Consider the following 13,728-nt stretch of genomic DNA (forward strand, 5'->3'; position numbering starts at 1 on the left):
GGGAATACGATTTAACATTAATTTTTGTCATAAAAAAAATATACACTAAAACCATACATACAACTTGCTGGTTAATCTTTTTTTGTTTTATATGAGAAAAAAATGAAAAGTTGTGTCATTCTTTGAGATTTAAAAAAAAAGGGTCATTCATTAATTTTATTGTGCAATCAAAAGTAATATATAAAAAGGCTGATACTCTGTTTTTTAACACAAAAAATCACATGATTGAAAAGTTTACTTAAGAACAGGGCTAACAATTAATTACTTTTCCTTCTCATAAAGTTTCTGTTGTATGAGGGGTGGTAACAGATGTGTCACACACCTGGTAATGATCTGTTTTACGCAGTGATTATGGTGTACTTAATATTTTTCTTTACTTCTTTCTTGATTTCTTTCTTTATTATTATTTTTTTTTACTACAACTTAGGATGATAAACATTTGAATGATTTATCAATAATGATTTAAAAGCTTCAATGATGTTTTTATCAAGAGGCTTACTAATCCAACTCATTCATAGTAATTCAATGTAATCAAGTTTGGAATGAATGAAAATTGATGAACAGAAATTTATTTCTTGTAAGCAGCTGCTGTTTGTAGCAATAGTCGCTGAGTTAAACATTCTTATTATTTTATTTATGATTACGTATGATTATCTTTTGTACCATAAAATTATAGTGCAGATTTGGAAACAGATTTACTGTTTTATTTATGACAGTGATATTTTTAAATTAAGTTTTATCAATTTAATTTCAGATTGGTAAAATGAATGAATTACCAGGAGATAATGAGGACACAGGGGGTCGTAATAAACGTAGAAGAAGTTCTCCATCTTTATTAGATCAGTTGATGTCTTGTAGTAAAAGAAGATCAGCTCGTGTAAGAAGCACTGTGAGAAGAGATGAACCAACTTTGGCGAGGACATTGCATAATTTGTTGCCACAAAGTTTACGTCCATCAAAGGATGATAGAAGAGATTTGGATCCTTTGAGATGCTCAGAAGATTCTATGGACACAATGGATTTATATCGTTTATTTGAAAGTAAAGATGGTATTTCATTACAAGAAAATAATGAACAATATGAGGTAGTTAATAATGTCACTGATGATGAACGTAACAGGTTAGTTTTCTTTTTTCTCTCTACGTATAGTTATCATAAATTTGTTTTTCAAAAATTATAAAATTTTAGGAGCAATTTGTTGAACTGCGAAGCTGTATAAATAATATTTAAAACATATTATACCTTAAAAATGTAAAAAAATAATAATAAATACGTACCTTAAGTATATAATAATATTGTGATAACTTTGTGAAAATTCAAATAATTCATCAACGTACTGATCACCGTGCCGGATAACCTGAAATAATAACAAAATAATCACCAAACGCAGTAACAGAACATCTATCAAAATATAATTTATCGTCAACGTAACAAAAGATTATCTTTTGTGATGTTGAGAATATTAGGCTTATTTTTTTGGTGGTTTGGTTTATATTAAATTATTATATATTAGTTAGATTATCATTCCAGTTGATATTGAGTAGTTTTGTTCAAGTTTTATGGTTGTTAGGGTTTATGTTAAAATTTATATTTTTTATTTATATTTTTGCTTGATGTTGATGTAATTTTGGAATTTTGTTCCGACTGATGATGCGGGATCTTGTTAAAGTTGGCTTTTGTCATTAGTTTTTTAGGTTCTGTTACTGTGTTTGGTGGTTATTTTGTTGTTATTTGATATATTGTATTATATGTCAGGTGTGGCTATTAAATTTGTAAAATGACTGTGTAGTGAAAATTCGTGAATTGGTATATGTTTTACCTAATGTATAGAAAAACCTTAAGCTGAAGAGCCATTTGTTAGTTGACTATTGTGAAAAAAATTAAATATCTGGATCCAAATTTGGTATAAAGATTTCTGATCAAAATCTAGATCAGCACATCATATTTTGTGTGAAAATCAAGCGAACTGCTACTGAAACACTGGAGTGTTCATAATGGTATAAGTGATTGAAAAATGGGCTAAAAGGGTGAATCCCATGCTTAGTTAGCCAAAATCAAAAAAGATGGTTGCTAATAGAACAGAATTCAAAATTTAATACAGTCTGACTGATGATTAAGTATTTGATCAACAGCTGGTGAAAAGTCTAATGCTACTGAACCGATTATGAAATTCTGTGCAGCAGGAAACATACAAATTGTAGCCTGATGAGCTTATCATTGTCCAAAGCTGTAGTGCACTCATTGTAAGAGTTTCTGGTTAAAAATTACAACTGATCCATTCTGATTATTCATTTAACTTATATCTCTGTGATGTCTGGTATTTCTAAAATTAAGTTCTCCCTTAAAAGAACAAAAATTTTGTGACACTGCATAATGTGATAAAGGAAATCCAAGAGAATTCAGGCACCAAGAGAGTTTCTAGACTCAAAGTTTTAATTTTACATAACCAAACCAGTTTATAGGGGAATACTTAAAAAATGACAGTAGCTCTGATAGTGTACAATTCTTAATGCATGTTTTTGAAGTTGTGTTTTGGGAAATAATCACATCTTGCCTACTCTAATTTAAAAACAAAAAAAAAAAGAATAGGAAAACTTATTTAAAAACCTTTGCTTTTAACTGTATAATGTTGTGATAACACTGAAACACAAATTCCAACCCCATGACAAAGTGAAGTATCTGTAATTTTCATTTGGGTGTGAATTCCAGTCAGCTTTGACACTTTTCAGTTGCTACAAAATTCATTTTTTATCATAAAAAAAGTGTGGGAGGGCCGCTAACTGTAAATGGTTTAAACCTGTTGTTGCTATAATAAAGTAATTAAATGCACAGCTTAAGAATGCCTGAAGGTCGAATTCTGAAACAACTGGTTCTCATATTCCTCAGGAGTTTGGAATAAAAAACTAGTGGGAAATACATCAGAGAAATTAAGAAGAGTCTTGAAGAAATTGTACTGAGGATTGAGGATGCTTTTGTGAAGACAAAAATAAACAACACTCTCAAAGCACACAGATTCTGTATAGAAAAGACGCTCAGTGGAGGTTACAGATGAAATTCGGAAACAAAGATCAGACTGTCTTAGGAAGTACTGGCAGAACCGGAAGGTTAAGGAAGTGCGTTTTTTGAAGAACACTGGAAATTGATTGACTATGTGGTCCAATGTGGCCTAAAAAAATAAAAAAATAAGTAAATAACTTTTTTTTTGAAAATAAAATGATCAATTCTTATATTTACATAAAATGGAAAATTGATTTTTATAAATTTTAATTGACATGCCCATTAATAAATACTAACATAAAACATTATTTATTTGTGCAATTCATTAATGAAAATAAGTGAACAGGTGATAACAATTGCCTTATAGATAAAAATCTGAGCAATGTTAATTTTCTGAAATGTGGCTGTAATATATTTGGTTATATAGTATTTATGCATAATAATTGAACTTGAATAAAATTAATGATAATTCAATAGCTTTTATGATTTGTGATGTAGCTTATAAGGTCCTGCAATTAGTTCTGTCATTTCTTTTTTGGGGGGTATTCAAATTAGGCTCATATGTTAGTGTAGGTTTGTAAATTTGGTAATAGAAGGTTGTGTAGAAGTTAAACACTGTAGAGAAAGACTAAAATTGTAATATATAAAACAAGAAAATGCAATTGGATCTAAGATGTAGTCAATAAATTAAGAATAATGTTTAGCAAAGAATGAAGAGTAACAAATGAGGAGTAACATTAAACCAGTCATGTGATCTATTTACTTGATAAATGAATCTGAACTATTTGTGAAAGTGGTCTAATTATTAAGACGATAGTATTTTACTAGTTTTGTTTAAATTTATTATAAGGGAGATTTCATATTAATTATTTTATCTATTAAAATTTCAGATTAATTGAAGGAGAGAAATATTTTAATACAGATAAGGAAATTAATGACATAAATAAATTTATTAAAGAAAATAATTGCCATAACATATTAATATTTTTGAATAATTATGTGAGATCAGTTTCTTCAAAGTGGAAATTATGGTGGCCAAGTTATTTAAATACCGTTTATCTGAAGGTTTGTATCATTTTTATTTAAAACGTGCTGGTTAGACTGCTGTTCATGTCCCATCTGCTTATTGTATCTATTAATTTACCTAAGAATTTGTTTGCTAATCTCTTAAATTTTATTTAATATATAGTCAATTTTATTCTACTGTTACATTAATTTTTTGTCATAAAACTCCAGGAGTTTATGTTTTTTAGTGATAAATGTATTGTGCTTTCTATAAATCTAGAATGGCTGTTAATTATTTGCTCTCAATTAATCTGTCTTGGTCATGCAAGTAATAATGACAGGGAATAGGAAGCCTGGTTTTACCTAGTAGGTAGTTTACCAATTTTATATGCTTTAGGATAGGAAAACAGAACAGAGCCCATACGGAGTCCTGCTCATCAGAGGCTGTTTCATAAACTACTGTATTACAAGATATTTTTCTCTAATAGTGGTTCAAATTTATAGAGTAGTTCCATAAAAAATATAAGTATAAAATAATTTTAAAGTGTTTAACAATTTTAAAGTAAGTAATACAGGTTTTTTTTTTATTAGTTTGTTTCATAATGAACACAAACCTTTATTACAAGACTAATGTATAGTGACACAAAAAATGGGAATTTTTAAAAAATGCAATAAAAAAATTTATTGACAGAAATCTAACTACTGCAATTAAAAATATAATTTATATAAAATATCAAAATATCTAATATCCTGTATGTATGCACTGCCAATCTGTCTTTGAGATTCCCCATTGCTCGCTGCAAGATCTTAGGTGGGATGCCACAAATTTTGTCTTGAATTGCTTATTTTAATTCACCCAGAGTCTTTGGCTGACTTTTGTAGGCCACACTCTTAAGGTATTCCACAAGAAAATATCACACTGACAAATCTGGCGATCTTGGGGGCCAGGGAATTTCACCGAATGCAACATGTAAACATACTGATTTGAAGTGACAGTTGTGGTGATCTGTTCCTCTTTTTCGAAAAAGTATGTACTGATGACCCCATATGACGAAACTTCACACCGTACCATTACCTTGCTGCTGTACAAAGACATTCATAAACTTCATTGGGGTTGCTGTCTGCTCAGTAAGGATAGTTCTGCTTTTTCATGTAACAGTTGAGGTGGAAATGTGTCATTCACACAGCTTTAACAATACCATTAAATTGCTAGTTTTTGTTGGTCTTTTGGTGGTTGTTGGTTCACTTGAACAAACCAGCAAACTGGGGAGTTCGAAAAGACTTGGACTGACATCAACGGAGTATATATCAGGAAATATGGAAACAAAAAATGTAACAGGTAGTGCTAAATTTTATAGTGTAAATTTTCTTATAGTGAAGTATAATGAGGAAGGTAAATCACATTCACTAAGGTTTCTCCATTCCTAATAAATAAATGTATAGTAATGGCTTGTGACTCTCCTAAATTTATTAAAAAGCTTAGGTGACGCTTTGATGAGTGAGGTAATTGATGATGACCAGAGTCAGAAGCTCCTAGCCCTTAGGAATGTAGGGAAGGACGAGGTAATAGTAGAACCTCACAGTACAATAAATTCCACCAAGGGAGAGATCTTTTGCTATGACTTGGCTGATATTGAATTAGTAGAAATATCAGAAGAATGCAGTCAGTTACTTCTGTGAAGAGGATAATAAGAAAGGAGAATGGCGTTGATGTTCCAACATCATCACTTGTTCTAACCTTTTCTTGTCCCACTGTCTCTGAGTGAATTAAAATTGGCTATCTTTCTGTCTGTGTGCGACCATGTATACCAAACCCATTTTTACATTTTTAGGGACTTTTGTGGTGATTGCATCTACATCTATGTGTTTATCCTATTATAAATTTTACAAAGTTGTATAATGTTACAAACAATAAAAGGAATGAAAGAAAATAATGTTTTTCTTAATGTTCTAAAATGATTTGTCTTGAAAACAAAGTGTAGAAAAGTTCAAAAAATTTCTGAGAGGTAGGCATTCACAAAGAAAATTAATGTGTTACCAGTTCTTGAAAATGATTAGTATTTTTTTTAATTTATTATTTTTTTATAGATATACAAGATTGTGAGGCTTCACTCACCTGAAAATTGTCAGACTTCAGAAACATTAGATATGCCTGGAGCACAAGCTGTATTATTGTATGGCGAATTGTTATTGGATTATTGGCTACAAAAAGGTAAAGAACAAGGATTACCAAGTCCAATCACAGGTTCTGTATTTGGTGGAGAATTTTGTACACTTTCATTTGGTGATTTAAATTATGTATGTGATGATTCTGAAGATAATGAATTTATAGTTAGATGTTATTGGCTAGAAGCAGTGATGTATCTTCATGCCGGTAATTCAGAATCAACATTAATAGTTTTGCAACGTTTTATGGATGATTCAAAATGTGGTAATATTGAAGTTAAGTTAAATAACATTAAGAATCACCATATCATTAATTTTGATTTGATTGAAAGATTATATAATACATTGAAAAGAAATGAAAGTTTAAGTAAAGTCCAAACTTTATTTATTGATAAAAAATATTCAACCGTTGCTGAAATATTAATGGAAGCGCTGCAACCATCTGCACGATTATTGAATGCTGAATTTGTTGAGCCTGTTTTAGACAGATGTACACAGTTTTCTTTATTATTAGATTCTTTATTTGAATTAGAAAAATATGAAGACTGTTTTATTTGGTGTGAATTATGTTGTCATGAAGCATTAAACAATTGCCGTAATAGTTTAGAAGATGATGGTAATAGGTCAAAATGGTTAATACTATTAACTAATGCTTTACAAGCTTTACCATTTTGTATTGATCATGGTAGCCTTGGAATCATTGGTAAATTACCAAATAATAAGTTGGTACGTCTAATTCAAACATTAAGCAGTGTTGTTTCTCATCAGATTGAATCATCTGACAGCGCTGAAATACCTTTTGAAACAATATCACCATGGATTCTTCTTTATGAGATATTAAAGCATTATGAAGAAACTAGTGGTAAAATAATCGAAGATGATGAAATTCCAAATTCTTTAACTTTATTATTTACAGCTCATGAGTATCTTGGAAGAAGAAATTGGTGTTGTTACGATGAAGCTGAAATATTACTCAAGACATTAAAAGTTTTGTTACCGATCATGGAGTCATCCAATCCTGATTCTGATAAAATGTTAATATTAAATCAGCAGATGGAACAAATATTTTATTGTTTATATGGTCATCCAATAAAGAAAAATAGACCCAGGTATGTACAAGAACATAATGCCAATGGATTGGCTTTAACATGGTCACGATCGTGGTTGGTGTATAGATTTTTAAAACCTCGTGAATTGCCTATGTATGATTCTTCAGCTCGTTACAGTATTTCTCAGGATACTGAAGCATTTTTTAGACGAATTGTAGATTCAATTCCTAATGAAAATAATCCATCAAGTTTAGTCGAGCAGTTAAATAGTTATATTGAAGGTACATCGAATGAATTACCAATGAATAAAAAACTTTTACCAAATGAAATTGTTGATATTTATTATTTAATTGCAGACTATTATTTTAAAAATAAATCATGGAGTAAAGCTATTAAATATTATGTATTAGATGTTTGTGCTAATCCAAAAAGAGTCGATTCATGGGCTTGTCTTGCTCTTGCTCGAGGTAGTCAATTGGAAACAAAGTTAAATTCATGTGAACGAATAAAAAGTGAAACAGAATTTTTAAAACGAGCCAAAATGTCATGTAAATGTTATCAACGGTCTTTACAATTAGATCCTGAACAATCCACACTTTGGATTGAATATGGTTCATTTTCATATATGGTACATTCATTTTGTTCACGACTTTTAAATCAGGAACAAAACCTTAGTTTAGAATTATTTGAAATATTAGAAACACAAAAAGATGAAATGTTAGGAACAGCTTTTACATGTTTCACTTCTGCTAATACATTATGGAGTAGGTATGAAAAAATGGGAATTGAACCAGAAATCCAAGATGAACGTTGGTTGCATCATTATATGCTTGGTAAAATTGCAGAAAAAAGAGAAGAAAAACCAATAGTTTATCTAAATCATTTTATGCAAGCTGTTAAATTTTTACATCAGAATAATGCTAAATATCCTGAACATATTAGTTATTCTAATCCACAACTTTATTCAGTTGAAGCATTGGAATTGTATTATCGTATACATGCATGTATACTAAAATCTGTGGAACAGTCTGAAGATCAACCTCTTACTGAAGATTTACGCCAGTATTTTTATGAAGTTTTAGAAAAATCAGCATGTGGTCCTTTTGCTAATTTTGGTGAACCTCTTGATTATATTTATAATTGTGATGCCAGTGATGAAAAAAGCATGTTGTGTTTAACTGAAAATGAAGCAAAATTTGTAATGGATCGCATTTTAATAAAAATTTCTGGTGAGTATAGTGATAGTACTAATAAAAGAAAAGTTTCAAGTAGTGATTATACTGAAGAAAATATTGAAGAAACAAATCCTAAAAAGTTTAAAACTAATGATTATGATGTTGGAACTGATGGAGAAATAACTAGAGATTCTAATAATAAAAAAATATTACAGAGACAAGGAAGTAAAGAAAGTGATTCTGCAAACGATTCAAAGAATGAAACTTCTGATGATATGACAGATAAATCAGATGATGGTAAAAGAACATCTAAAACTGTAAAATCACAAGACAGTTCTTCAGAAACATTATCAGATACATCTTCATCTGATAGTGATTCTTCAGAAGATACTACTAGTTCTGAAGAATCAGATTCTAGTTCTTCAGAAAGCTCACAACAAGATTCTTCAGATGATGATGATGACGATGATAAACCTTCACCGGCCAAAAAAATGAAAACTAACGATGTTAAAACCAATAGCAATTGGAAAGAAGAGCAAAGATGTTTGATTGATCGTTGTTTAATTGCAATGGAAGAATGTGTTATAAGATTTCCAGAACATTATAAATCGATTTATCGTCAAGCCCATTATTATTTTCGTTCTAAAGTACGTTCAGATAATGTGAAAGTTGAAAAATTATTATTAGGAGAAGGTGGTCTTTTTGCTGATAGAAAACCAAACCATTTTTTCAATGGTGTTTGGCGTATACCTTCAAGTGAAATCGATCGTCCTGGTAGTTTTGCTGGACATATGAGTCGATGTTTACATTTATTGTTAGATTTGTTAAGAGATTCAAGAGATCATAAAATGTTGTTTACCTTATCGTTACAGTTAAAAGACACACCTGATCCAGATAAAAAATACTTAAGAGATGAAGAAAGAGAACAGCTCGCTAAAGAATCGCTTACATTAAGTGTTCAAGCATTACGTCGTAAATTACATGAAACACATAATACTACTGAAATTCAAGATATACTAAATGATGCATATAGACGTTATAAACGAATTAGTAAATTCTGGCCACGTGATGCAGCTTTCATTTCATTAGTTACTCAGTGTTTTTCTAAATATTTAAAAAGTAAAGGAGAAAATTGTAAATCTACATTTGAAGCAGCTATAAGGTTTTGCCAGGATGGAACTTTAATTCCAGTTACTGTTCCAGAACAGAGCATTTCAGTACCTGAACAAGTTTTGGCTGCTCCATCAACACAACAATCCCAAGTATTAACTGTTACACCAACTACTACAGCCGTTACAGTAGCAGCATCTGTAACATCTGCACCTGCGACTGTAACTATGGCAAGTAGTATAAATCTTCCTCCAATTGTCACTACACCACCTATAGTGAAAGCAACAGCTACTCCTGTTCAGAATACTCAAATTCCTGTAAAAAGACCTAGAGGTCGTCCTGCTGGTAGTTCTATCAGACATCCAAATCCTCTTTCACAAATTTTGAAGAATATGCCTAGCATGTCTAAAGATTTTCAGATGTTTTATAAGAATTTACCATATAACACACCACAACAGTTAATGAATATTATGAGAACAAATCCAATGTTTGCAATGCATGCTGCATCATTAACTGTTCAACAACAGTTTAATAATCTACAAGCTGAATTAATGAGACAAATAACGATTGCTCAGGGTTCTCAAAAATCATCACAAATGCCTTCTGCTTCTGTTCCTTCTACAAATAAAAGTAGTACAGTTACAACAAACATATCAGCAACTACTTCACCAAAAGATCATCCAAATATTACAATTACAGCTATATCTCCATCTGCAAAGTCATCAACTTCATCATCTGGTGTTCAGAGTCATCAACGATCAACTGTTAAATCTAAATCAAAATCTATGAAACCACAATTATCAGCAACAGTGACACCAGTTATTACACCACGTGAAACACAGACTATTCCATCAGTTTCAAAATCACAGATTGTTTGTTCTCCATCTATCATTAAAAACCCTAATAACCCATTTAATCCTGTACCACTACCATCAAATATTCGTCATCCGATGACTTCATCACCATTAAATAGTGTTGGAAGTGATATAAGTTTACAACATAAATTATTATCTGCTAAGAGAAGCAAACAAGCTTCAATAAGTTCCATTAAAGAAACTGATCTTGCTTCAACAAGTAGATTTGATAATAAAGATAAACCATCACATGCGATTGGAAAAAATATTATTGATATGGCCAAAAATGCTACTGATAATAAGTTTAATTTAGCTGCTGGACCAAGTGGGCTTTCTATTAGTAAGATACCATCTAAAATTACAAGTGCAAGTTGTGAACAGAAACAACTTCCTAAAGAAATAGGTTTAACAATTTCAACTGTAAATAATGAATTATCTAGTAAATTGTCATCATTAAGTCCAAAGGAAATTACTTTAACAAGATTACCACAAAACGAAAATCAAACTGGTTCACCTACAATCATGGGAAGTAATATTGTTAATAGTATGCCTGATAAAGTTATGGTTTCTTATACGGAAAATACAATTTCAAGTAAAAATAAACAGTTGAATCTATCTCAGAGACAGCAAGATTTACCACAAATTCAACAACACATATCGTCAAATTTACCAGGAAGTTACAGAAAACCTGTAACAGCAGTAGATAATCGAATATCAGCTTTAAAAGCTATTGGTACCCAGTTGACAATTACGCAAGCACACACCAATATGCCCAATGTTGATAATAAAAAACAAGATGTTGGTAATAAAAAACAAGATGTTGGTAAATATGATAAAGCAGATGTGACAATTGTTGCAACTCCAAAAGATAAACAGAAGAAAGATTCATGTGAAGTTATTTTCTTAGAATAATGTTAATGTGTGAATGTTTTGCACATCTTATTCATGAAATAATTTGTATATTCTGTGAAATTAAAATTTAAAAAAACAAGATGTTGGTAAATATGATAAAGCAGATGTGACAATTGTTGCAACTCCAAAAGATAAACAGAAGAAAGATTCATGTGAAGTTATTTTCTTAGAATAATGTTAATGTGTGAATGTTTTGCACATCTTATTCATGAAATAATTTGTATATTATGTGAAATTAAAATTTTAAATAGAATTTGCTACATACTGCACACATTGTATTATAATAAATAGTGAATTAATTTGCATTTAATAATTAATTAATCAATATTTTTATGTACCATAACAAACTGAACAATAAGATAAAAGATTTGCAATTTTTTTAACAGTAATGTTAAGCACAAATGTTTTACAGATATTGCACTTTGTTGACAGTTTACTGAGCAATGTTTCTTACTTTTTTAGCATACGTATACACTCTCTCTGAATGCAACAATTTCTTTAGTCCTTTTATATTGTGAGGACATGTTTCTCATTTCTTCTTCACATGTATTATTTCAACTGGGAACAGTATTCTATAAATAATTTTAGTGTATTTTTATTGGTTTCTGTAACTATCATTTTTAATATTAAGAAACTGTTTAAAAGTTGTATTTATTATTAAATTTATTATTGTATAACTATTATTTTGGGTATCACAATGTTTCCTTCTGTATTTTAAGTATAAAGTTTCACCACTAAATTATCTATTTCTTTAAGGTTGGTTTATGATATGCAACAACATTAAACAATTGCTCTGTATTCTTACCAGTAGCCAACATGTTAAAAGATTGACCTAGCCGAATGTGGCCAGGATTAATAGATCACAACTATGTTGAAATCCATAACATTTGTAATAGTGAAGTGAAGCAGTTGCTTAGTGGACTGTACTAAATCTGGAAAATTTCCAGGGTTAAATTAAAAAAATAAATTTTATAAACAATAGTAATTTGCTTTGTATATTTTCCACACTTTTATTCATTCAGACACATGTCAGGTTTTGCCATATGAACTAAATTTTTTTGTAGTAAAATTAATTCTTTTTGGGGATCCTTTAGTGTTTTCAGAATCTAAAAATGAGCTGTCAGATCTTCATATATGATATTTTCACAAGTGATATGATATTAAAACAATTTTTGCATTTCATAGCAAATTTTCATGTGAGAAAGGACACTGTACTTCATTAAGTTTACAGAAACTAATTCAGTTGAGAAAGGACTAAATACTTAAGAGTAATAAGTTTTACAGAAACCAATTCAGTTTCTGAACACTACAAGGTGTGTAATAAAGTAATCAGAAAAGCTTTTTATTTACGATGTTATAAACGAAATCACCTTCTTGGGAAGGTGATTTCCCAAGGTTCCCTTGGGAAGCCACTCAATGTTGGAACTCTGAAACCAGAATATCCTTCAGTTGGTCGGTTAGATTTATTTTTTATTTTAAATCGGAAACAAAAAAAAAGTCACAGGGACTTTTTTAGTCAGGTGAGGAACTACAGGAATGTTTTTCTTTGCCAAAAACTCACTGACAGTGCAATGAGTTTTTGGCAAAAAAAGGCACATTGTCATGTTTGACTTTGGTAGCTGGTCCCATGTGGGCAACTCTTTTTATGCAGTCCTTCACGAATTTCTTGGTAAACATTTTGATTTACAGTCTTGTTCTGTAGGCAAAAACTCCTTATGGACAATGCCATTACTATCAAAAAAAACAAATTAGCATGGTATTTTGTTTTTGGGTTGTACTCAAATATACTATATTCATCACCAGTAATAAAATTTTTTTATAAAATCAGGATCAGTTTCAATTCGCCCTAGAAGATCGCAGGCACACTTTCACCCTGTTGGTTTTCTGTTTTACAGTGAGGTTTTTTGGGGACCAATTCTGCACAAACTTTTTTCATGTCCAATTCACTTGTCAAAATTTTATGGACTATGGTACAGTTCAGATGTTCTGCAATCATTTGACAGTTAATTGCCAGGACTGTTGTAATATCTAGTTGTGCACCCCCTTTGATTGCAGTTCACTGAACCAAGTGTCCAAAAAAGCCCAAAATTTGAATTTTTCTTTACTGCAGTAATAAGTTAACTACAGAGCAACTTAAAAATAGAACCTCACAAGAACAACAATACACTGAGGAAAACATAATAATTTATGATATATGGCACACACACAAAAAATATCCAATCGTAATGTTTTTTTTTTTTGTCAGAATCTGTTAAGTCTCTTTAATATGCTGTAATTAAATAATACCAAAGAAATAATAAAAGATTAACATTTTCTTCCTCTTCATATTCATCTTTACACCATAAGGTTGAAATTAACATTATATAAGAGTATACTGGTTACTAAATTGAATATTATTAACCACATAATACATGTGGTGTCACATAACACATCTGGTGTCATAATACATTTTTATGACAC

At 30.4% G+C, this 13,728-nt stretch overlaps 1 protein-coding gene across 3 annotated transcripts in view; it reads left to right on the forward strand.

The window, feature by feature from the left end:
- LOC142328489 (calcineurin-binding protein cabin-1-like) overlaps positions 1–12,210 on the forward strand; it is a 34,555-nt gene extending 22,345 nt beyond the window's left edge. For all 3 annotated transcript variants that reach the window (XM_075372314.1, XM_075372315.1, XM_075372316.1), the window contains 3 exons: positions 755–1,119; positions 3,888–4,062; positions 6,091–12,210. In XM_075372314.1, coding sequence (XP_075228429.1) covers positions 755–1,119; positions 3,888–4,062; positions 6,091–11,268 — 5,718 coding nt within the window. In that variant the 3' untranslated portion in view covers positions 11,269–12,210. The remainder of the gene's footprint in view (positions 1–754; positions 1,120–3,887; positions 4,063–6,090) is intronic.
- Positions 12,211–13,728: the final 1,518 nt, after the last annotated feature.

This window comes from Lycorma delicatula, chromosome 7, assembly GCF_047948215.1.
Source record: "Lycorma delicatula isolate Av1 chromosome 7, ASM4794821v1, whole genome shotgun sequence".
NCBI classification, from domain to species: domain Eukaryota; kingdom Metazoa; phylum Arthropoda; class Insecta; order Hemiptera; family Fulgoridae; genus Lycorma; species Lycorma delicatula.